This window comes from Hippichthys cyanospilos, chromosome 6 (genome assembly GCF_059441005.1).
Source record: "Hippichthys cyanospilos isolate Australia breed blue-spotted pipefish chromosome 6, RoL_Hcya_1.0, whole genome shotgun sequence".
NCBI classification, from domain to species: domain Eukaryota; kingdom Metazoa; phylum Chordata; class Actinopteri; order Syngnathiformes; family Syngnathidae; genus Hippichthys; species Hippichthys cyanospilos.
This window is the reverse complement of record NC_142374.1, coordinates 9,168,772-9,193,112: the sequence shown is the minus strand read 5'-3', so window position 1 is coordinate 9,193,112 and position 24,341 is coordinate 9,168,772. Positions and strand designations below refer to the sequence as shown.

The following is a 24,341-nucleotide window of genomic DNA, read 5'->3' as shown; positions in this document are numbered from 1 at the left end:
AATTATTTTTTCCATTTGCTCGGGAGTAGATGTGCAAGGACGCTGTGCCTTAGCTCTTTTTATAAAACCTGAAGCAAAATATCTCCGACGATTTAAATCTTGCATTTAAGGATGTCGTTTGTCTTTAGAGTGTACTAACATCTAGTGCAGGTGTCTATAGATCTACTTGAGTACAATAACTGCCCAAAGCACAGCATCAGTGTTTCTCAATCAAAAAAGAAATGTCCGTGCCAAGTCCTATATAAAGTAAGCGTAAATATTACATGGTCCTAATTGTCAGATGAGGAGATGCTAAATTGGAAATCTCAGAGGCATGCCTGTGAGTCTGACATCCTGTCTTCTTACTTGGCATACACAGATCAATATTTATATGCTTCTACAGCTGGTTGCTGCATAGCATATGCATGCATGTCCATTCCATACAAAGTTCGACTTTAGTGTACTCAGTTTGAATATTTATCAAAGTCTGGCTGAAAACTCCGTATCAATATAAAAGTGCAATCCATCACTGCAATTTTGCACAATCCACTATCTGCAGCAAATTGTTATTTTCAAGGCAATAACCAGAAGTGGGCCCCTAGATATTTCTGCTTCACAGGCAGCAGCTGGAGCACAAAGCTCATATTGGTTCATCACTGCGGTCTTTTACATGGCACAAGCTGTGCGCAATGTCACTACAACACACTAGCCATCCCGCCTTCATCGGTGTTTTTTCAAGCAATGGCCTGCGATCGAAAACAATTGCAATCATCACCGAGAGAAATATGACAGAGGACCAGTTAATAACTGACCACAAGACCTCAACGGCAACTGTCATACTAATTTGAAATGTTGGATAATCATCTCCATCCGTTTGTTATCAGCTACTCCCTAACTTCTCTTTGAACTATTCAATGAATGCCAATCAGATAATCTATTTTTATGTAATCTCAGCGTGTAGGATGATACTAATTCGGTCACAAGCCCTGACCAGAGAATCAGGGTTGGTTTACGTGAGAGCAAACGCAGTTGAAAGACCGGCATGCACACAAGATCCACACAGCCTTAATGATTATTTTCTTTTAAGATGGAAAACATGAAACAGTCTCATCGTCCATCTTTTCTAACAGATAACGAAGAGCCGGAGGGCTTTACGAGGATATACTGGTGAGAGCAGCCGATAAACATAGAAAAGCTTCATGCTTTCTTAATGAATAATTGACTAAATGTATTCCCCTCACTCACACCAAGACAAACATTTCAAGACCAATATATCAAAGATAAAAAAATAAAATTAAACAAAATTAAACTTTTTGTGACACAAGGGTTAAAGATCCGGGTGTGCAACAACCCTGCTCAGCTTAACTCTGGCAGGATGTACTAAAGGGCAAAAATGCATATAGAGAAATTACGGAAAATACATTAATCTTCTTGAAAGAAATGTTCTTGCCAAATTAGTAGGCCCATCACTGGACCCCACATAAATGCATGGGGCAAGGAGCAATTATTATTATCATCTTACAGATAGTACTTTGCGCCGTATTTATGATGATCAGATAGCTACTGCTTTAAACTGGCACATCACTGTATGTACTGTCATTTAGTTTGTCCAATATACCTGCCATGCATGTTTTTGGAGTGAGAGAGATCCCACACAGGCTTGGGGACTACATGCAAGCTTCACATAGGAAGGCCGGAGGCAGCTGGAATTGAACTTGGGTCCCTTAACTTTGAGGTGGACGTGTTAACCACTCATCCACGAGCCACCCAATACTATTTATATATGTTTTTTCCAATTAAAAACGTTTTCTTTCATTTTAGAGATCTGTGCTTTAAATGGGATGGAAGGGCGCGGGCATTTTGGTGAGTCTGTCATGGTCCCTAAAGGCCCACCATTAGCCACAAGTTTGCCTTTGAATACACAGAAAAGGAAATCCATCAACAAAAATCAGTGAGGGCTTGTCAAAAATTCTTCTCAGAAAATGTTTAGAACCTCTAAATGATTTGATAAAGTATGAAACTTTGTTTTTCTTGTTTCTAGTAAGTGAATCTGTTGCAGGGCAGTATTTCAGAAAAGTCAGCCATGCATTCCCCTGCTAGGAGTCATTTCTGGCGCCATCAAAACGCTGACAGGAGCAACAATACTGAAGTGTTCGTTCTAGTGTTCTTGCTCATATGAGTCCCTTAGGATATCTTCTCTCATCAGATCCTCGGGCAAAAAGCAGTTAAGGAGCTAGATAAATATAAAGACATCTCTCCAATGTATTAGGTACGGCTAATTAGATTTGATCTGTGATCCCCCCAAGGCTTCTACCACCCACCGTAGTATTTAAACTGTGCTTGAGTTGAAAACAGCATCATTCTGAATTATGAAGCAAAGTGTGCAACCAGGTTCGGAATTTACTTGCTCAAATAATCTTCCAGTGCAGAAAAAGGTTCTCAGTGCCGGCTGTTGCACAAAAACAAAACACCTTCCGACCCCACCACCTCGTTTTTGTCCATATATTTATCTTTATTCAGATGTCATGTTGAATAGAAGCAGGACTGTATTTGTTTGCTTCAACATTCTACATAAAAAGAAAACTGGGGTGAAAGGAAAAAGTCTAAAACTAGTGTATGAATGCAGTGTGTTATGTGATCGAAATCTACGGCATGATCTCTTGTTTTCAAACATGTGTAAGCAGTTTAATGCACAATTACTTATAGGCCGTCCTTTGTTTCATATCGATGTAGAACCTTGGGCGATAACATTTAAAAGAGATTATAAATACGCTGAAATCAAAAGAGAACAGATTTTTCTTGGAGTGGTGGACCTGTAGTATTGCCTCTATCATTCACATATGCATGAGACCAAACACATTCCCACCCCTCATTAGCTGTGGTTAAGCCACGGTTCCAACTGTCTGCATCTCATTTAGCTTTAATTTTTTTTCACAGAAAATTGTCAGGCATGAATTGGTGTTGCTGGTATTAAAATAGATCTCCTGTGTGTTTGGGCAGGGAGGAGCGTTGCAATTTATTTCAAATCCTGAAACTCTATTAATGAAACTGCACATAACAGGATGTGTCGTAATTTGAGGGATTGCAGCTTTTTCAGCCGACTCCATTCATGAGTATGTTTATGTTGCTGGCAGAGGTTTTCAAATCTGTGTCGTTCCTTTTCTATGTTGGCTAGCCTGTTTTGTTGAAACGATTCCCTGTTGACAGACTGCGTGAAAAGATTTCTTGGTGTATATGTGATGATTTCTGTATGCTGTCACACCCCAGCAGTTTTGTGTAGACAACAGCGCGGGTGTCGGTCCAGGAAGGTATACATCTCCTGCAATGTTCTTCCTTGCATCAATTGTCTCTCACGCCTGCCAAACGGCTTCCCTGGAGCAACGAAGCGGCCTTGTCAAAATTACACTCCTCCGCTCACTTTGTGTCCAGTTGGACAAGGATCTCTGGCGCCCTCATCTGCATTTTTGAAAGACGACAGTATCTAAAAGCGGTTGAAATTGGCTTTGCCAGTGCGTTTTACGTGAGGCTTTTGGTTTGGAAATTTGACACCTATTAAAAAAAATAAAATAAAACGGTCGTGTAGTTACCGACTTTAAAATTAATTGTGACTTTATTTATTATTAATATCTTGGTCTTTCAATTGTGTCAATCTGCTCTTTGGTACTAAACAGTGTTTCATTCATATACAATCAATTATTGCATAGCCGATTATGAATACTTACAGTAGCGTAGTTCTACTTGACGACCAACAATATAATTTTATTGTGGCTTTGAAGCGTCACTCATATGTCGTGTAGTTACCAACTTTAAGAAAATTAATTGTGACTATATTTATTATTAATATCTTGGTCTTTCAATTGTGTCAATCTGCTCTTTGGTACTAAACAGTATTTCATTCATATACAATTAATTATTGCATAGCCGATTATGAATACTTACAGTAGCGTAGTTCTACTTGACAACCAACAATATAATTTTATTGTGGTTTTGAAGCGTCACTCATATGGAACATTGTTGTTGTATTTTCGGAAGACCATTTATTCTCACTCCAGTGTTAGACACTATGAATGCCTTTTACCTCGATCATTAAAAAAAAAAAGTCTGACAATGTAACAAAGTGGGTAGCAAAATTAATTGCCAGCTCTATGGTGCAAAATTCCACACTAGGGAGAAAAACAATATTAAAATATGAGTAATAAATGCATGTCACAGATCTTTTTACTTTGTGGAAGCTTTCTATGGATTTTGCATTTTACAACAAAGACAATAACACACTTAACAGTAAAAAGTGTGTTTAATAGAAGAATATATTGACAGTACAGTACAGCAATAAAAACACTGCCATATCGCTCCTATTATTCATAAATCACCCAGCTGCTGCTCAGCTTACGAAACTTAACAGTAATAATGGTTTTTGTACAGTAAAGATAGGAAACACGACACGGGGAGAGGCTCACAGAGCTCTTTGACCATCACTTTCCACTGACAGGTGCATTGTTATGGAAGAAATTTTTATCGTAATCATAAGAGCAAGAAGGAACAGAGACACAGAGCTTTACATGCTTCAGTAAAGATTTGTGACAACCAGAGCATGAGGAACAAAGGGGGGGTAGAGAAAGCAGCGATCAACAGCCACAAAGCTCACAGACAAAAATAAAAAATCAAATCAAAATATAGGGACTACTTTATACGTACATACGCAACTCATACATGACATGTAATTATTGATGTTTTGGAAGTCACTCATTGCACTGCCAAATCATCTTCCTTCACATAGTCCATCCTGTGTGAATTCTGTGCCTTAGTTTGTGTATTCTATGAGAGCAGTCATATTTCTACAGAAAGACTCTTTCCGCAGCTACCGCAGAATCCTAGGGGCTGACCTATCATCAGTGACTGTCTTGCGGAGCTTAACGCCCCGACGTATAGTCACCAACATGTCCACGCCTTCTTGGGCTTCAGAAGACGGTTCCCGGAGTGGACACTGAGTGGAATCCCCTAATGATGAGCTGGGGTAGGGGAACTGACCCTCACCAAGGGCATGAGCACTGGCCGCCAGCTCTCCTATCTTTTCAACCAGACTGTGGCGGTTGGCGGCTAGCATTGAGTCCTCCTCGGCACTGTGGGGAGTCATGCCTTGGGCCTGTTGGGGGTAAGAAGTCCTGTCTACGCCTCCACAAGCCACCACTGAGTCAGGAAGGCTCCTTTGGGAAGGAGAAGCCCTTACGTATTCACTAGCATACGGATCATCCGGGTAGAGCTCTTCATTGCATGCGCGATGCTGAGATGGGCTGGCGTACCCTGGTGAGTCAGGCACTGTGGGAGTTTTCACCGGCACAATGGGAGGTCGTATGGGAATGGGGCCAGATGTGGAAGGTGTGCGTCTCACGCCAGTCTTGGAGGAAGGCGTCCGCCGAATAGTAGCCGTTCCAGAGGCAATGGTTCCTGTGTTGCTAACCCTGGCGCCGTTGGAAACACCCTGCAGTCCCTTGCCTGCGGGAAGTCCTGCTGTGCTGGCGGGCCTTTTGGTTTGAATCATGCGGCGGTAGCTTTGAGCGATGTTACTGTGGCGTGGGATGGTGGAAGACTTGTCAAACTCTGTTTGTGCCTCAGTGTCAGCATCCCCATTAAGAGAGTAGCACTCATAATCAGACCCTAAAGATTATAAAGGAGGAATTGATGCATTTGTAAATGTCGAACTGCGCAGGTGAATTTAATTGACTTTTTTTTTTTTTTTTTAAGGTTACAGTTCTTTTTACACAACGTGCTGTCCCCTGACAAGGAGCTAAACAGAAAAATCCACAAGAGGTGTTTGATCCATGAACCATACATTTCGAGGACATCTACTTCTAGTACTTTCTTGTCTTCGTGTCGCTGTTGCAATCTGCCGATAACACTCTAATGGTCGCTCCCTTTTGAGTGGATCCTTTCTAAACCCGTGTGCAGTATTTTTTTTCCAATCCTTTGATCTTTACTTCAAAGTAATTTTACATCAAAGGGAAAGCTACAAAAGAAGACACTTGGGAGCTGAGATTTCACCCAGACGGTGACATCATGGTCATGTTCAACAAGGCACAATCACTCAGCTATCACACTGCCAGGAGTGTGCCATGCCTTGGCTAAAATACTGAGAGTGAGAGTGATGTGGAAGAAAATGATCCAAAAACAATCAAAATACTGCACAAGGGTTAAAGCATAACAATATCTATCCCATTTTTGGGGTGCTGTATTTTTCCTCAAATATATCCAAGCATCCCAAAATTCAAGAAATTGTAATCCCTTTGGACCTAAGCATCACTCGGGAGGAGTTTGCGTGTCTAAACCAATAAATACACCTGCTCTTAAATGACTTCAAAAAGGTACACATAAGTGCTCTTTTTCATATACAAAACCCATATTTATGCTCATACATGTCAAATTAATTTGCTTTCTATATAATATCAAGTCACAAGCGATAACATTCAAAGTTACTGTAATTCCCCAAATATAAGAAGCAGTTTTTTTTCTCCCAAAAATGAAGGCCAAAAGTAAGTGTCTCCCATAAACGTTTTTTTATTCAACATTTGAGGACCATTTAATCTGTCAGCCAAATAAACCGACTTCTGACGCGCAGTACAGTAGTGTTCCCTCGCTACTTTGCGCTTCACTTTTCGAGCACTCAGTGCTTCCTGGTTTTTTTTTTGTTTTTTTTAAATCGAATCGTCATCTCACAGCAGCGCATGATGCACTGCAAGATTCCCATGCTCAGTCCTAACGTGGAGTCGGAATCAATCTAACAGCCCCAATCTTGTTCAAAAGAAAGCACTTTTGTTTGAAACTTAACCACTGCTCTTCTACATTTGGCACTATATAAGGGCGTTTGGCAAGAAATCTACATGACTCAGTATCTGCTCTGTGTTTGACAGCGCGCGGCCACAGGCGCATGTGCGCACTTCAGCTATATCTGGCTCTTTGAGAGTATCCATCCATCCATTCATCCAGTTGCATCGTAGGAATGAGTGAGGGGAGGGTTAGCGGAGGTGCTCTGTGCTATTTTATTCGTTTGTCAAATTCATTTTACTGTGTCAAAATATGTGCAATATAACCAGGAAATGTATTGGTAAATTCACATCACCTGTTGTTAATTTTGACGTCCAGCCAGGTCCTTGCTAGAGAACAGCAAGTTGTGCGAATAGTACTAAAAATTGAAATTTCACCTTGAGAGGGAATGGTGTCCTCAGAACATGAAGGAGTGTTGGTCTGGGTGCTGTAGCCACTAGAATACTGAAGTGAGTCTCTGCTGCTTTTCTGCTGCTCTATGCTAAGTCCTCTGGTCAAGACCATTGCCAGAGTGCTGGCTGCTGGTGACAGAGGCTCCCCATGCTGTAAAACAACACATGCAAATTCCAAATGCATACAATTGTACATCTTTACATCAACCTTTTGTCATGTTTTTATTGAAATACAGTACATGGGTATGTGACAGCAACTTAACACACACAATCACGAACTGCAAAGCCACCACTGTAAATTCTACTTTTTTATGCAGTAACAATGCCACAGCCATCGTACGCTTTTCTTTTTAAGGTGGTCTTTGTAGCTCTAGGAGCCGGCTAGCCTGAGTCCTAGCGACTGTTTTTTATAGGATCACATCACAAAGCTACCAACATCCACTCACTGCCATAAAAAAACATCATATTTAATCACTGAGAGAGAGAAAAAAAAAAAAAACGCTTGTCAATTATGCTGTCATTGTATGATACTGCACAAATCTCCGCTAGCCAATTATGCTGTGATTGTATGAGATGCCACAAATCTCCGGCATTAGAACTAGCCGCTGTGGTGCATTCAAACGTCTTTGAACATTTCAGACAGACAAAAAAAAAAATCATTAATGCATTAAACATTAATAACTGCAAATGTCTAAACGATCCCGTCCATCTATAAAAGATGATATGAATATTGTCAAGAATAATAATAAGGGTAATACTTTTTGATATTTTACTTTTTTATATTTAAATAAAAAACATGGTCTATTCAGTCACTTATGTTTGCGAAAGAAAATCAAATTACTATGTCTGTCTTTCATTCTAGTGGTTGGCATATCAATTAATCTAAATGAACAATTTACCTGCCTTTGTTGCATAAAATTATTTTAACATTTAAAACCTGGAGCACATTTACATTAGTCCTCTTTCAACAGGTGTTAAAACAATGAACAAGAATTACATTGAGGCATATATTTTTCAATTTCATCATTCATTTTTTTCATTTTTTTACCTTAGCTGTAATCATTCCAGGGCCAATTCTAGCTCGGTGTGTATCATCTCCTTGGATCCCAGAATACCCCTTCGGACTTGATGGAGATTCCGCATCTCTAGATTTTTCTAGAGACTCTCTCCTGCGCTGCAAAGTGTTGGCCAATGACGGATCACACCGGTTTGATCTGGCCCACTCCTGGAGCAGCACATGCAACAATAAGACACCAACCAAACAGTACCATGCCACAATTTTTGCTATGACTCATGAATCATTTAGATGTCAATGTAGTGACCGAGTTGTTAAAAAGAGTGAGCCACCACAGTTTAGCACATCTTTATGAGAAAAAAAGATGAGAAAACTGAAGGTGATGAGCAACAGAAAGGTGGCTGTAAGGTTAATCCAAACGATGTGCAACACAAGAAGCAAAGAAGCAACCGAGTCGAAAGAGCAAGAACCCAAACGTAAAACTGCAAATGAAAACAAACCTTCCAGCTAGGGACCTTTGATGTGGGTGAGGGGGTGTTGGATCCGGGGGAGTGGTTAAATGTGGGGGACGCAGGAAGTATGACAGACAGAGGCCTGATGGTGCCAGTGTGAGAGAAAGCAGGACGGAAGGTGCCGAAGGATGAGCATGAGCCAAACTGCAGAATGACACACAAGTCTGAGTCAGAGTGCTCACCATCCACAAATAGTCCAATTGCATCCAGGCCACCTGTGGACCTCTTTGAGCTCGAGCTAACAATGACCGTACTGTACATATTTGGAGCTGGCTCATCAAGGAGCTTGACTAAATGGCGACTAGCATGCACTACTAACCGCAGTGGGGGAGTTGCATTCGCCGACAGACTGGCAGGTTTCTGAAGCCTCAGAGGAGGCCGAGCTTGTTGATTTCTGGGAAAGAAGATGGAACAGAAACAGTTGGGGAGAGATGAAAATCGAGCGACAGAGACCAAGGTGTAGGAGATGAGTGCACAATGAAGATGTTGGAGAGGAGCGATGATGAGTTTCAGGAGAAGGGATTCATTTGCTCTCCGAGAGCATCTACACAACATTCATTATCTATTTCACAGAGAAACTGCAATTTGTTCACACCACATCACCAGAAGAGCGTGAACAATTGAAGCGCCTAAATGCGACACAAATAACCTCAGCAGTCACAAACCAAAAATATGTGAAAGTGATGTTTTGTTTTTGTGCTTTGTCACTGACTTGCGTGACAAAATCTTGGTGCCTGCTTGCACAGGACTCAAGCGTACAGGTTGAGGTCGCTACCTGGCTGGTGATGTCAGAGGGCATTGGAGAAGGAGGCTTAGAGTGGGTGTTGGCATCCTGGGAGACAAATCCTGAGTCATGAGAGGAGACGCTGCTCAGTCGATGGGCACCTGCAGAGGGCATCTGGAGGAGACTGTTGGTAGGGCGTCCAACACATGAAACCAAGTAAATACTGTAAATAATTAGCTGTGAAAATGGTCTGTTTTATTTCTGCTGCCCCTTCTCATCACAATGTTCAAAACGTGATTCTTATCTTCCTTTTGTGATGTGCTCGCTTTGGGACTCCTGAACTGATACATGATGGGTTGCCATAATTAACTTGTCCCCTAACCCAAAATGTTTCAGACGTTGGTTCTCAAACTCTCATGTTATTCCACACCTAAGTTATCCGAGGATGCATTTGTAAGACGGACTGCGTGAAACCTACATAGAGGACAGTGATGTCAGAACAGATAACACGTTTCCCCCAATTGTTCTCAACACAATATACTATCCCATATCATTAATTTATGTGCCTATGAAGACACAAACTTTCTTTTTCAAGTAACATGAACAGCCTTGTTAAACTGGCATATTATTCATGATTGCATCATGGTGCAAATTTCTTTTTGTGTTAAAGTTCTAAAGCTTTCAGCTAATAGATACCATAAAGTAAAAAGTGCATCACGCTCAAAAGTAAGTTTAAACATGTCCAGTTTGGATGTATGTTTTGCGAGAATGTGCCTGTGTTTAGAGTTTACCTGCACATGCTACTCTTTCTGGAGCTGACACTGCTGGGGGAGGAGGGAGGTGTTTGATAAGACCAGGTAAAATCAGAACCTTTCAGGTCCCGAATAACCTGTGACAACACATACAACGACAGCAACAAATAAATATACTATACATAAGGTAACATGTTTTCAAAAGAACAGGATGCCGTACATTTTTTTTTCGGCAATGCAATTTTCAACCATAATAATGAATATTCTGCCATGCGCAAATACAGTATGCACTGTTGTAAAGACAGAAATATTAATCCAGTTGTATACCTGCTCTTGTATTATGACGTGCAAGTGTAATTAATAATGTGATCAGTTAGTATTGTGACCTGCAGTCACTTATATGTAGTTTTTCCCTAAATAATGTCTGCCTTACAGTTAATTTTGTAAATTACTGTTTGTCTAAAAGCAGATTTTGTCCTACGTAACATGACTACGATGCTGTCACGCTTGGTATGGATATTTAAATAATTTGATTTGTGATACCTGTTCACTGGCTGGAGGAAGTTTGTGTGGGTCTTCAGTTAGCAGTGTGAGGTCATCCACAATGGCCTGTAAGTGTGTCGTCTCTCCTAGCATGGCAATCTCAACATTCTGCAATTAAAAAAAATGGAGCTTACAGCATCTTACCCAAAATACATTTCAAACACAACTTTTCACGTTTGTTGACAAAAGTTAAGTGGTGTTCATGGTTCCTCACCACAACAGGTTGCAACAAGTTAATGAATGCACAATAGCGTCCTCTCTCTTCCAGAAGAGCTCTGCGCACAGCCTGCTTCTCCGTCTCCTCCATGAGCAAGTACAGGTCGCTAACATCTTGCATGGCACTGTCCAGCTGCGGGCGCAGATTTCCACGCCCTGTGATGGGTTGAGGCCAGCATGCGTAGGGACACAGAAGAAGGGCGAAAATAGAGTGAGGATGTGCAAATAGAGAGAGAAGGAGAGACAGAACAAGATGGGAAATTATGGGGAGGGAGATAAGAGTGCCAGCAGTGTAGCAAAGAAGGGGAGAGTAAAAAATAAGAGATGATAAGAAAACATAATGAGAAACTGTTTATTCATTTGATGGGTTCATGTACATGGTAATGGGAAGACAATGAAGCATGTCAGAGATAATGACTTGATACAGCGTGACTGGTGATGACTCAAAAACCCTTGAATGGAGTCCATTAGAAAAGTGTTAATCAAGGGCGCAGTACATTCTACTTTGACACTATATGATAGATGAACAGAGGCAATGAAGAATGAAAGGATGTGATGTGTAGAGGAGCGAGGTGCCGGCTGTTTGATTTACAACAGACATAGAAAGCCAGTTGCGTGAATCTGTATACAAAAACTCCTTCAGAAATACATTATGTTTCGTGTTGATAATTACAAGTCACCATTAAGTTGTCATTCACATTAATATATGTTTTGCCTAAGGTTTATTGATGGCAGTGTCAATATATTTTACATCAATTTCATGTATTACTTGTAAACCTCGCTATTTGTTAAACGAATGTACAGCATGGTATGTAGTATGTACAGGTTTTAACATTGTGTAAGTGGACCTAATGCTGCGATCGATGATCAATGTTTAGTTTGACAAATACCACCGGAATCATATGGAGGTATCTCTTAGGTCAAACTCAATTTGTTGCAGGTCAAGGTCTAATATGTTCAATAAAAAATGCATTTTTCCCAAAGGAAATAATAGAAAATGGCACCATCATTAAACCTTTATTAGCTGTACTGTTTGGTAAGTAAGGCCTGTGTATGTGTATGTTTAGTAATTAGTACTATTGTTGACTTATTGTCTACTGAGTGATATTGTACTAAGGGGCCTAGACAGGGATGTTCCATTTCTACTGCTAAGGCCATTAATACCATTAACCGCAAATAGACAGTGAGGGCAAAAGCTTTCTCAATGGCTGTGTCAGACACCCAGACAAAGTCATTTATGGATGGATGGATGGAGGGAGGGAGGGGGGGATGGATAGATTGATCACTTTCTCATTTAGATTTCTCAGTGAGAATAAAAAACTTTTATGTAATGAAGTGATGAAGTCTGTGTTCAACATAAATGTTAAACATTACACTATCTGCCTGAGTTATGATGGATGTGATGCCTTGAAGAACTACGTGCGTTAAACAGTGCATTGCGCAGCAGACCTACCAAGAAGCTCTAAAGTCGGAGGATATAGCCAGAAAAAAAAAATCAAAGACAGATTGGGGGTTGGGGGTTAGGCAGGGGGGAGAGAAAAACAAGCCATGTTAACAGCGCCAAAACAGGAGACGTGTTTGGAAAATGTTGTACCAGTGGTGTGAGGCAAATACTTTAATCGAGAATTGTTTCACTACGAGGTATAGAAAAAGAACTTTTTTCTTCTCAGTACTGTGTAATAGCTGACAAGGAGTGAAAAGCTTCAAAGCAGACTGAGAATGTGCCAGTTTTTCCTCTCATCGGTTTGCTTGCTTGTATATTGTAACTCACGCATCTACCCCAAGATGGCGGTAGTGCATCTTAATTCGCAAAGCAGCCAGTAGTGGAGCACAGCTCATGAGACTCTTACCTTTTCTTGCCTTTTTCTGAAGTTTGATGGTATCTAATGACTTTCGTTTGATTTCTTGGCGTGACCGCTTGTATTCTGTTAAACAACAAGTCAAACACAAACGGAAATGTTTGATGAATTCCTTATTTTATCATTTTAAAAAAACTGCTTTAAATATGTTTCCAATACATTCACCTTTGGCATGGTCCTTGTCCAGCTGATTGGCTGTTTTCTTCCATTCCTCTATTCTGTCCTGGAGTGGCGTGACCAGGCCTTCCATCAGAGCACTATAGCGATAAGATGACACAGAAATTGAAGGACGTGTTGTAAATTGCTTGATCTATCTTGCAGGAAACACTCAGGGAGAGATGAAGGCCAAATGAGATGGAATGAAACCTGGGACTACAAATTCTCCCTCGAGGTGAGGTGAAACAAACAACACTTAGTTGACACATACTTGGTAAAGTGGCGCAGTTTTGCTTCAATGCTGCGGTGTCGCATGCACATCCTGGTCAAAGCAGAACCAATATCCCTGGTGGCACCTTCAAAAGAAGAATACACTGTACATTAAAATGAAGAACATATCCCATGTATCCCATGTCCTCACAAATCCTCTGATTTTCTTTTTTGTGACTATTATTTCAAAACAAGGGCCTGTCGAACAAGGGGTGTTAAAAGAAAAAGAATGAATGTTTGATGTGTTCTTGTTTGACCTGCAATTGAAAATCAAGAATGATATAGTTCAAATGAGCCCATACAAGGACACAACACAGTGTATTTTCTATACAAACAGAATAGAAGGCGGTGGACATTGGAAAATGACCAGCATCCCAAGGCAGAATGTATTTAGCCCAAGGGTTCTAACGGAATATTTACTCTCATAAAATAATGCCAGAAACAATTAGCAGATTGATGATACGCAGTATGACACATAAGGAATGCATTTTCAAAATATAGTATGTGATATAGTATAAGTCATAGCAGTTCTCCCTTCACAAGACGGCTTTCTCCTGCAACCACAAGGTAGCAATTGTAAAACCAGACCATAAATGCCACATTTACGTGGTGAAAGCAACTATGACACTAGCCTCAAAATAACGCAATAACTGCACTTGAAATTTACATTGTCCTCTGATATACTAAGATTGCAGATGTGATCTGCACCACAGTGTAAATGACAGCTTGTGAGAAGTTCTTACTGTACTTTTCCTCTCTGCTGAAGTGTAATTAAATGGAGTCTTAAGCCCTAAAGCTCAGACGGGCCGGTGTCTCACTGATGGTTCACAGGCTAGTGTAGAATGTAGCAACATTGATCCTCTTGTAATCTGGGCCACACATTGCTAATCTTAGGCTCTCCCACCATTTCTATAGTCCTAGTCAAGATTTGTTTGTTGCTGAACGTGTGTGCACTGGTCCCCCGTACAGATGTGCATGCCTGTCTGGACAGGTGGTACGATTAACCAATCTCCCCCCCATCCGCCCCAAAGTTGTCAAGCCCTTCTATCCCGGAGGAAAAAGGAGGGAACGTAAGGGGATATCCCTCTATTCTTCCTTGGTTGCTTTGCCTTTCCTGTTCTCTCTGTTTCCTAAACACCATTCACGCAGGGTGGGGAGACAGAAACCGACTCGAAACCTCCCTGCAAAATCAGGACATAAACTCAAAGAAGAGCACTGTGCTCTAGATTGTCTTCAACTGATAACCGTGCTCTTTTCTGGTAGTTATATCATAAAAAATGTGCTACTCCGAGACAAGGACGACTACACTTTCAACCTTTGAAGTTCAAAGATGCTCATTTCAATGAAACATGGTCATTGACTCACAGAAAAGTTATACAGCTGTATTAAACCCTATAAGCATGTGTTTGTATTAAAATATGGAACATACATTCACTGAGATCCAATAACTGATAAATGTTTTTTTTACAGGGATACTAACATTATTTAGCCTTTAAAAAAAAAAAAAAAGAAAGAATATTTTCTGTTATAAAAACCCGAAATCTAACCCTTTCCCCATGTACAAGAAACACCCTTAGAAACAAATGTTCTAATTGCTGTTGACTGAAAATAACATCACAAGCTCAAGGCTCTTGTTACAACCAATCGCGGCTCACCTGTTTTCGGGCATTGGTAATGTGACTTTGGCAAGCTAAGCCCTGATTGGTTGTCACGTGACACCTTTCAGTTGACAGCAAGAGGAAAATTGTTCATAAAAAATACTTTGGTTACCTAATTTATTATAGACAAAATAATAATGTTTTACTGCGAAATTGCTTAAGTTTAGAATCGCTTGATCATGTTCATGTTCAGTTTGGTTGCAGATGTCACCATTGTTCTACATCTTTATGAAGCTGGTTTTTGAATATGGTAAAAAGCAAAATATTTGCAGAATCCTTGAGAAAGTTGATGTATTGCATGTGTCGTTCCTAAGAGTAGAAAGCTCTTATTTTCTCACAATTTTGGTCAATTCTGATTTTATGTCTTCGATTCGATTCAGAATTGATACTGGATTTAAAATGGGTTTTGACTCAAAAATGATTAGTTGGAAATAATTTCTGCATCAGTCTATATGCAAAAATTTGGCATGAGCAACTTCAGTCTGCTTTGCGGGACAGAATGACAAATGGGGACATATACGTCTCATTTTTTACATGTATTACATTGTGAATTGTAAGGAAAGCTTTTTTTTTTCTTTTTGAGTGTGTCTCCTGAGTACCGGACTAGGCCACTAGGCCTTGCATAGAGGACCCTTTTTCTGTCTGAGTTTCAAATGTCCGACTGCATTTGAATGTACCCTGTAACTAGCGCTAAAGACTTGAGTCGTATCTTACAATGACAGCATATTGACTAGTGATTTCTAAGTGTCCTTAATTAGCCTTTAAATATGTTTTTTTCTTTTAAATAAGGGGGCAACTTGCAGGAAAGCAGACAGTCACAGATGTGCATGCAAGGCACATGGTCACAACCGATGTATCGCTCTTGAACTATCGCACTGCTGTGAAATAGTCCACCACACGGTATGGGAGCGCAAGACAAATGTGGACACATCTTTTTAACAGACCTTTGCAGAGTCACTGCCAGGCAGCCACGAGCTCTCCTAAAAGTCTTGTCCACACCTGTGCATTCCCCTTCCTTTTTTCCCTCCATATTCTCCTCAGTCCATCTCCTCACTTCGTTTGCCTCCCTGAGGAGGAACAACTGACAGCTACATCCTGGGAAGGTCCAGAGGCATCCTGGCCATATCCGAAAGCCTTTCTGGCCTCCAGGCACACAGGACAGAGTCTGACAGAATGAATCATTCCCACAGCTCCCTTGGATGTGACAAACACACACAACCAAAGAGAAAAATGATCTTTGTCAAGTCAAAAAAAAAGGCAGCCATCTATTTTTGCTTTCTATTTCTTGCTGTTAAAATATAACATTTTGTACAAATGAGCTGGGGAAGTTATTATTCAACAAATCTTGCCCCCTTCGGCTCAAGAGGAAGTTGGACCAAAAACCCATATGGGAATGGACAAAGTCAAACACGGGCTAGAATGGAGGGAAGTTGTTGTGCAAGTCATTTATCTAAGCGCAGGCAACATCCGGTAGTGACCCAGCCGTTAGTCAACGGCTCAAAATCCAAATTTCCATCAGCTTTGCTATGCCTCTTTTAAAGTGCTTGAAATTGCTGACAGCACAGCGAAGCCCATGGTGGGAAAATTGCAAAGCACCAGTGCTGAGGTCCAACTAAGTGTGGTCTAAACATTCAGTGAGCTCTGGTTCTAATTACCTTCCCTAATTCCTCTGGGAAATGGGAGTCCCTTCATAGGCCTGCTATATCTCATGGTGCCCTGCCAAGGAGCCAGGAGCTACAGTGCCGTATTCCTGATGTTTTCAATATGGGAGATTTAGTGAACTCTCTCTCTGCCTCTTAAGTTTCAATGGATTACTGATTTGGAGCGAGTATAAGATAAGAAATTGTAATCGGTCCTGCAAGCACTGTCCTGCAGTGTCAGTTGACCACTTGCTCTCTTGTTCTTCTTTCTGTGACAATAAATGGGTTTTCAAGGTCTAAAGTGCAAAGGCACAGAATATACTCCATGGCTGACAGACATCCAACCGACTTTTATCCACACCTCTACAGTACAGCTGTTGCTGAGCTCAGGAACTTCCATCATCTTTGAGAAACAGCTATTCTTGGCATTGGGATCTTGGCCAGTGAGATGACTGTGACTGGAACGGACAGTCAAGCTTGCTGCCTTTAACCTCTCACCCTATTAAAGTGCTGCCCAACGTCAATTGACTGACACGCAGCAGAGGCATCTGAGGGATGAAAGCAGCTGGTGAATTGAGAGAGAAGCAAAGGGGAAGATGAAAGAGGGCACAGACTGATCCGAGGTGCTGGCTGGCGTTAACTGCTCATCAGGAGATTTTTGGCAAAATTGTGCAGGTGCAGCAGACAGGCAGTTAGGACTACAAACGTAGAGCATTCTTTGTACTTGCACATGCCATTTAACGAGAATTGTGTAACATTTTTTAGTTTGTTTTTTGTGAGCATGCTCGATTTACAGTTTAGACTCTAACTCGCTCTGGCCTTCCTGTCTGGAGTTTGCATGTTCTCCCCAAGCCATATTTCCAATTCCAATTTCCATATTAAAGACATTATCCTTGTTACATGATGTCAGCTTCATATTCACGGTTGCGTTTACTTCTGTTGTGTTTTGATGTTGTGGAGCGTAAAACATATATATCCTTTTTCTTTCTGGATTTTTGTATGGGTTTTAGTATTTGAAATAGAAATGATTGTCAAAAAAATGAAACGCAATCTTTTTCCGCCTATTCTGATCAGATTAAAATTATGGGTTTTTTAATCTTGTGATTAGGATCTGGACATCCCTAACAACTAGACTGAGTTAAAACTCAGTTATATTTTTAATCCATTCATCCATTTTCTATAGCCGCTTATCCTCATTCAGGCTGCTGGCTTGCTGGTGCCTATCCAAGCTGTTTTCAGGCAGTAGGCGGGGGACACCCTGAGCTGGTTGCCAGCCAATTGCAAGGCACATCCAGACAAACAACCATTCACACTCACAACCACACTGAGGGCAATTTGGAGTGTCCAAAACACCTATCATGCATGTTTTTGGAACGTGGGAGGAAGCTGGACTAACCGGGGCTATTTAAACCTGCAAAGTCTCTCACCCTTCGTGGATAAAACTACTGTCCACATGTCTTTTTTTAATTGAGGAAAATCACTGCCACATGGATCCGGATAGTTTGGTTTTATTCGTTTACAAGCTTGCTAGGTTGCTAGGCAGCAGTAGTGTTGCCAAATTACATCCAGTCAAGTCAGGACTTCTGTCTCTTAACGTCACCGGCGACAGTGTCTTTGGCGGGAAATACAGTAGCATGTTGACATAAAAATCGTTTTGAGGTTTGCTACGTGGATCTGGACCATTTGGCAAATTTCCAAATTTGGCATCTTTGGTGTTGATGGGAAAAAAACACAAGCCTATACATGTAGAGTGGAGAGGGGAAACCGGAGACACTTGCTGTCCGTTTGCAAGAACCCCGGCTGTGTTATGCCGCAGATAGAGTGTCGGTTACTGGACAACAAACTACCGCCTGAGTCACTAGCGTCTCCAATAAAAGAAAATCTATTGCAGAGAAATAATGTATAAATATTTCTTGTACCACTAGTTTCAAGATTTTTACAGAAACACACCCCAATCGGACCTTCTATTTTAGATTAAATCCTATTTATACCAAAACTGCTTAAGTAAGAAAATGGGAGCAATGATGTGCTATATTTACTTTCTCCTGCCTGTGCGTCACTTCCTAGCATCTGTCTTCTCTTACCAGCGGTAACATTATTGAAAGGCAGAGGAAACCTCCTCCGCAACGATTGTTTTAGTCCACACATGAGGAGTCAAACACACTCATCCTATTGTTGTCTGGGCCAGAGAGCACGCACAGCAATTTCCACATCCCAAGTCATGACCCGAGGCACTCTGAGAAGCAGACAGACTTCGGTTGTGCTGTTATGTGCTGTAACCATGTTCTGGAGAGCATTATGTGGAGAAGGGGGGGACAAGGGGGAGCAATATTTTGTAGGTGGAACCTCCTGTGAAGGAACATAAACGTTTTCTAAAAATAAAGTCAGCTCCTTGTCTAAATGTGTTTTTCATTGAGCTTGAAAAGGAGGGGGTACTATGCTCTGCAATAAATCTAAGGAGCTGCGTATCCACACGGAATTGTCCACACTCGATCCCCAGACAGTGAAACATACACTGAATGACCTTTTTATGTCATAGAACGAACCCAGATGTACCAAAATAGATGTATTGACGAAAAATATTGGAAATACCAGAAACTATACAGTTACTGTGCAGTTACTGTGCAGAGTATGTTTGCATAGATACTGATAGGAGCATCTATAACTATAACTAACTATACATATGTTGAAGTTTTTTTTAGTAGTGCTGTGGTGCGGGATTTTTCACACGTACACATGTGCCTTGCCTCTAAGGTCGGCAAACTGCTTTATACATTGGGCAAAGTCATTCCGCAAAAGAATAGCCTTCGTGCCAAACTTATTAACGTCTTCTTAGGACTAGTTGTTGTATATCCCGATAATAATCATCAGAACAGTTGGAATTTGATAAGAGTGGGAATAGGCATTGACAGTGAAGTGCCACCAGCTCTTCACATCATCAGTTGTGTGCCCCGGCTTCCTTGGGTGGTTTCTGCTAGGATTGGCCCCCCACAGCTTGATCAGACCTGCGTGTGTGTCATGCAGTCACCGCATAGTCATTTGGCAGCCCATGTTGTATCTCATGTTGTAGCTCTTTATTTGCCCTCCGTTGGGCCGGCAACTTCATTCAACAGCCTTGTGGTGGACCTTGCCTCAAACCCTCTGCAGCCAACCTCCACTGGCCACACCTTCACCTTTCAGCTTCGTTCCTTGGCCTTGGACCACAGGATCAGGTATGGTCATAAGTTGGTTGTTGCAATTTGTCACAAGTAATTGTTTTCCTTTCCACACCCTTCCACTTCATCCAGTGGCCTTGCTGAGCTTAGGAGACAGCTTTCACACACCTAATTTCACCTTCTTCCTCACTTGCTGCACTTCCTCCACTACCATGTGCTACCACTTTGACGGAGTTGCCCTTTGCCATCTGGGTGTTGCTGCTTCCAAACTAAGGCCCCCTCTACCATGTTGGATGTGCCCCACGATATCCCGGTGTCTGAGGGCAGTCTTTGCAGCTGCAACGGCTACAGATGTCTCGACTTGGGCATTGCTCTGACAAAAGAATCTCGGGTTTCTTTGAGAGTTATCGCTATCCTCGTTTTGCACAACTAATTAATATTTTTACCATTTTCTTGGTCATGTTATGCACCAAAATTTACCAGAGACTAAATGTTCTCATTAAATTGGTGACTAAAAAAAAATCTCAATATTTTTGCCCAGGCCTGACAATGGAAAAGCTGAATAACTGTATTGCTGTAACTGAAACGGTATTTAAAGCAGTTTAATAAAGAGGTTATTTATTCTGTTTCACATCCTTACTAACGTACATACTGCGGTTCCTCTAACCCTGTTCTGCCTCACAAGTTTGCTGAGCTACTCATTTGCAAACAATGCAGAAAACAATACTAACAGGTGTGTCTGCTATTTATAACTTAAACAGCAGTAGTGCTTGCCACTTTTACTCCACATGATGTGTTAGGTGTACTAAAGTTTTGCTGAACATCAATGCTTTTTTTGTTGACAGGGGTGATTGGAAACCGGAAATATGTATGTCCATATCCACGTCCTCCCAATACACACCTTTGACTGCCATTGGTTTATACAACAGAGATACAAGGGATACTAAGGTCAGGTATAATTTTTACTCCCCCAAATTTGCTCTTATTTGTGATTAAATCAAAATCTGAAAGTCAATTATAAGTATCAGATGGGAAAGCATAGTTATATATTATAGTTCCTTATTATTCTCAGTACTGTGGGCCCGGATTTAATCATACTGATGTTGACAAATGGCTTTGAAGATTAGACCGTCAGATGGTGCACTTCCACTTCACAAGAGAGGCTCCTTCAATTCATGTTGTTTAATATAATTTACAAGCGCCTTTTTATTCTTTGGCTTTTGAACGAAGTATTAAATTATGTGTTTTTCATTTTATCTTTCTGGGTGTCCTGTAATTTATTTTACTTGTTTAGATTATATATGGAACAAAATCAAATAATCTCTTAATTTTGGTTTTACACAGCTCTTTTTTTTTTCTACGACTGGTATCTAAAAGCGCTTTATAAATAAATTCTAATTTAAATGGATTGATTGAGGATACTTCGCAGGTGGAGCTATAAAGAATAAAAGTTAAAAAAAAAAATGTAGAAATACGTGTAAGCAATAGTTACTGTAAGCAAAATATGGCAAAGCCAGAAAAGTGAGTAGTGTTCATCAAGTCAGTACTGTGTTAGATTGATGTAAAAGCTTCAGATTAAAACAGGGGGGGGGTCACAACAAATGCTGCCATTTTTCCAGAGGCAGACATACTTTAAATGTGTTTACAAGCTCACACTAGATAAGGCACCCCTTTTGTCTTTAACAGAAACAGAAAAAAACAAACACATAGGAAATCTGAGCTATTTTTTATATAACTAGTGGAAGTATGCATAATATTGTTTTCTTTCCCCATTCACCATCCTCCTTCCAACTCTCTCACTCTCGTGTCACTTTCCATCCAGAGTTCATGTGCAAATCTTTCTGAACAAAGTGTTCCCCTCAAGTCTCATGTTTGTCTTCTTAGTTTGGTATTTAGCCTCAGAATGAAAGCTATGCTGAGCCTAAAGATTTGTTTTCTCTTCAGATATTATCCTCCCCTTTCACCTATTCTTTGCACAAATGTTCCAGTCTTTTTTTTTACTCTGTTTTTCTGCATGTGGGCCATACAAACCTCAACGAGAGTGGAAGTCTGACATGGAGTATTATTCTGGGAAGGTGTATTGCAATTGCACAGATTAATTTTTACACATTTAGGTGTAAAAGGTCCAAAACAAATTGGACTCCTACTTACGTAATACTTTTCAGTTATCTTTTACTGGAATATTGTTCACAACTATATTGTATAGCATATGAATGTAGGATGGTCCTGAATCATGTAACCGTCACACAGCAGTTTCTCACAGACGTTCCATAGATAAATACATCGTACATTACATATCTTGCTATCATGTGCTTATGATGCCACATTTTAGGTAGTAGAACTATCGTCAGCCTTCCTACCCACTACACTATATTTACTGATCCAAACTATACTGCAGCAAACCCAACCTGACTCAGCCTCTTGCAATTGAGGCTTAGCAGGCTGGGGGTTGCATTGCGATTGGCAGACACGGGAGGGTAGTGAAGATTCATCCATTCAAGCGGCCGTTTATCCAAAATCCCCCCAAATTATTTTACTAAGTCAAAAGGACATAAGATGTAGCTATAGCTACCCAACTGTGGTGCTTACATGCAATACTCATCCGAGGCTTCAAGTATGACATGCTGAGCCTGATGGATGTCAATCTTGGTCACATGCACACACTCATTATTTGTCATGCCCATTAAAATAGCTACAGTGTTTAGGACAGTGTGGAGAAGAGTAATCCGCTGATCTCGCTCTACACGACGGCTCGTAACTCGCCCATGCCAGCTTGTCCAGATGGCGGGTAGGGATATCCGTCCCATCTGCCAGCCCAGAGAGGCACAGCGTACAAGCAGATTATTACTTCACTGACACACTGATCTACAAGCATGCCCCTACACCGCAAGGAGTAAAAGCATGGATTGTAGTCATTGCAGTTGTCAACCAAAGGGACATTTTGTATCGGTTAGCACTCCACCGTCACTGTCTGGTGCACAGATGTCAAAATATAGGCAGAACACACACGTGTACGAATTTCGTTCAACCTGGAGGTGGCCGCTGAGGTGGGACGACAGACCCGTCTGAGTCTGTGTGTTATAGAGTTGGGCTAAGAGGATTAGCAAAACGCCTATGGAGAGCCTGGATGCCAAGAGCTGTGGAAATCCCACTGCAACCACAACCCCCAACCGAACAAGACTCACCCCACTCACTGAAAAGATGGACCACGGATGCACTACCCTTACGGAACATTGGTGATCCACTACTTGCCCTTTGACCTCTCTCTAATAGAATCATGTTCAAAATGCAAATCAAGTCCACAAAAACATATGTTATCAAACATAGCAACTGCAAAACACCAAACACGGAGAGCAGCACTCTGTGGAAGTCTTACATATGCCACACATCAGTTTAATATGGAGGGATAAAAATGGTCACCACAGAAACCAATAGTGTGATCAACCTAAAAATATAACCTCTAACCAGAGTGAGCCTCAGACGTATATCCATGGAAAGATGGGTGTTGAATCATGAACCCGTTTTATCTTTAAAAGTGGCAAAATTCTCTAAACACAACTTTGGGCTATGTGGTTAATGGACTTTTATCGAACCCAGCTGTGATCATTCGTCAGACGACTCTTAAAACACAGATCCACTGACGTGACGGCACCAAAAAGCCTGTCATCTGACTTCTTCCTGAGTCTCCATAAAACACACACAACCCTGACCATAAACCATAAATGGACTCCACAGGCAAGAGGAAGCGGTGAATATGGGACACAGAGCGTGGCAGCTTGACACATCAACACACACACGCATACAAACACACGCAAAATGCGCACACACACACACACACACACACACACACACACACACCTAATATAAGTCAATGGCTATGAGGCACTCTTAGGTTATTACTAGTAGGTAAAGCTGCACAAGTGGGAAATCATAAAATCCTTTATAAACTGTTCTGCCTCTTTGGACTCCAAGAGGGAAACTCTTATTGGAGGGGAATGTTGCTTTTTTTGGCCAACCCTGTGTTCATTTGCACAATGGTGGGCAGGGGTTGATTTTAGGCTAGTATGTCAAAGGTAATATATATATACGGACGGACAGACGGACGGACGGACGGGCGGGCGGGCGGACAGGCAGGCAGGCAGATAGATAGATAGATAGATAGATAGATAGAAAATGGGTGGATGGATGGATTATTCAGAAAAGCATCAGATGTAGCACACCAGAACCACATCCTCTGTGAGAGTTATGAACTACAGCATGCATGCTTGGGTGAGTTATCTAGTACTAAAGCCTAAATTGGGATGGAAGCATAACGGTAGTGGTCTATAATTCAATGGCGGTGTCACTAGTAGGTGTTTATAATATAATGAGAGTCACATTAAGGGGGGAACATGAAACCCAAGCCCTTATTATGGAGATTAAAGTGCTAGCTAGGTTCCCATCAAGGGTCCAATAACCAAGTTTTGCAACCACATATCTGTGAACAATTTATGTTCAAAAATAATAGGTTCAAGCACACAAAATTAGTGCTGGTCTTTGTTTTTCCTTTTATTATTGGTGCACCCATTCGATTTGCATTCTACCATTATAGCATTTTTATAGATGAAAATCCTGTGTGAGCTAGCGTTGCCTGTGAGAACCACTAGCGATA

General features: G+C 41.1%; 1 protein-coding gene across 4 annotated transcripts in view; it reads right to left on the bottom strand.

Moving 5' to 3' along the window:
• Positions 1-4,254: 4,254 nt before the first annotated feature.
• The window catches only part of mtss1la (MTSS I-BAR domain containing 2a), a 28,173-nt gene continuing 8,086 nt past the window's right edge, over positions 4,255-24,341 (bottom strand). The window contains exons 4-15 of one of the 4 annotated variants that reach the window (XM_088417408.1): positions 13,239-13,323; positions 12,977-13,068; positions 12,803-12,877; positions 10,951-11,108; positions 10,737-10,844; positions 10,233-10,330; positions 9,493-9,625; positions 9,037-9,111; positions 8,706-8,861; positions 8,239-8,415; positions 7,176-7,341; positions 4,255-5,634 (exon numbers count right to left, since the gene is read on the bottom strand). In XM_088417408.1, coding sequence (XP_088273534.1) covers positions 4,838-5,634; positions 7,176-7,341; positions 8,239-8,415; positions 8,706-8,861; positions 9,037-9,111; positions 9,493-9,625; positions 10,233-10,330; positions 10,737-10,844; positions 10,951-11,108; positions 12,803-12,877; positions 12,977-13,068; positions 13,239-13,323 — 2,120 coding nt within the window. In that variant the 3' untranslated portion in view covers positions 4,255-4,837. Of the gene's footprint in view, positions 5,635-7,175; positions 7,342-8,238; positions 8,416-8,705; positions 8,862-8,899; positions 8,933-9,036; positions 9,112-9,492; positions 9,626-10,232; positions 10,331-10,736; positions 10,845-10,950; positions 11,109-12,802; positions 12,878-12,976; positions 13,069-13,238; positions 13,324-24,341 lie in introns of all 4 variants that reach the window. The other 3 variants (XM_088417409.1, XM_088417412.1, XM_088417413.1) reach the window with 3 other exon arrangements.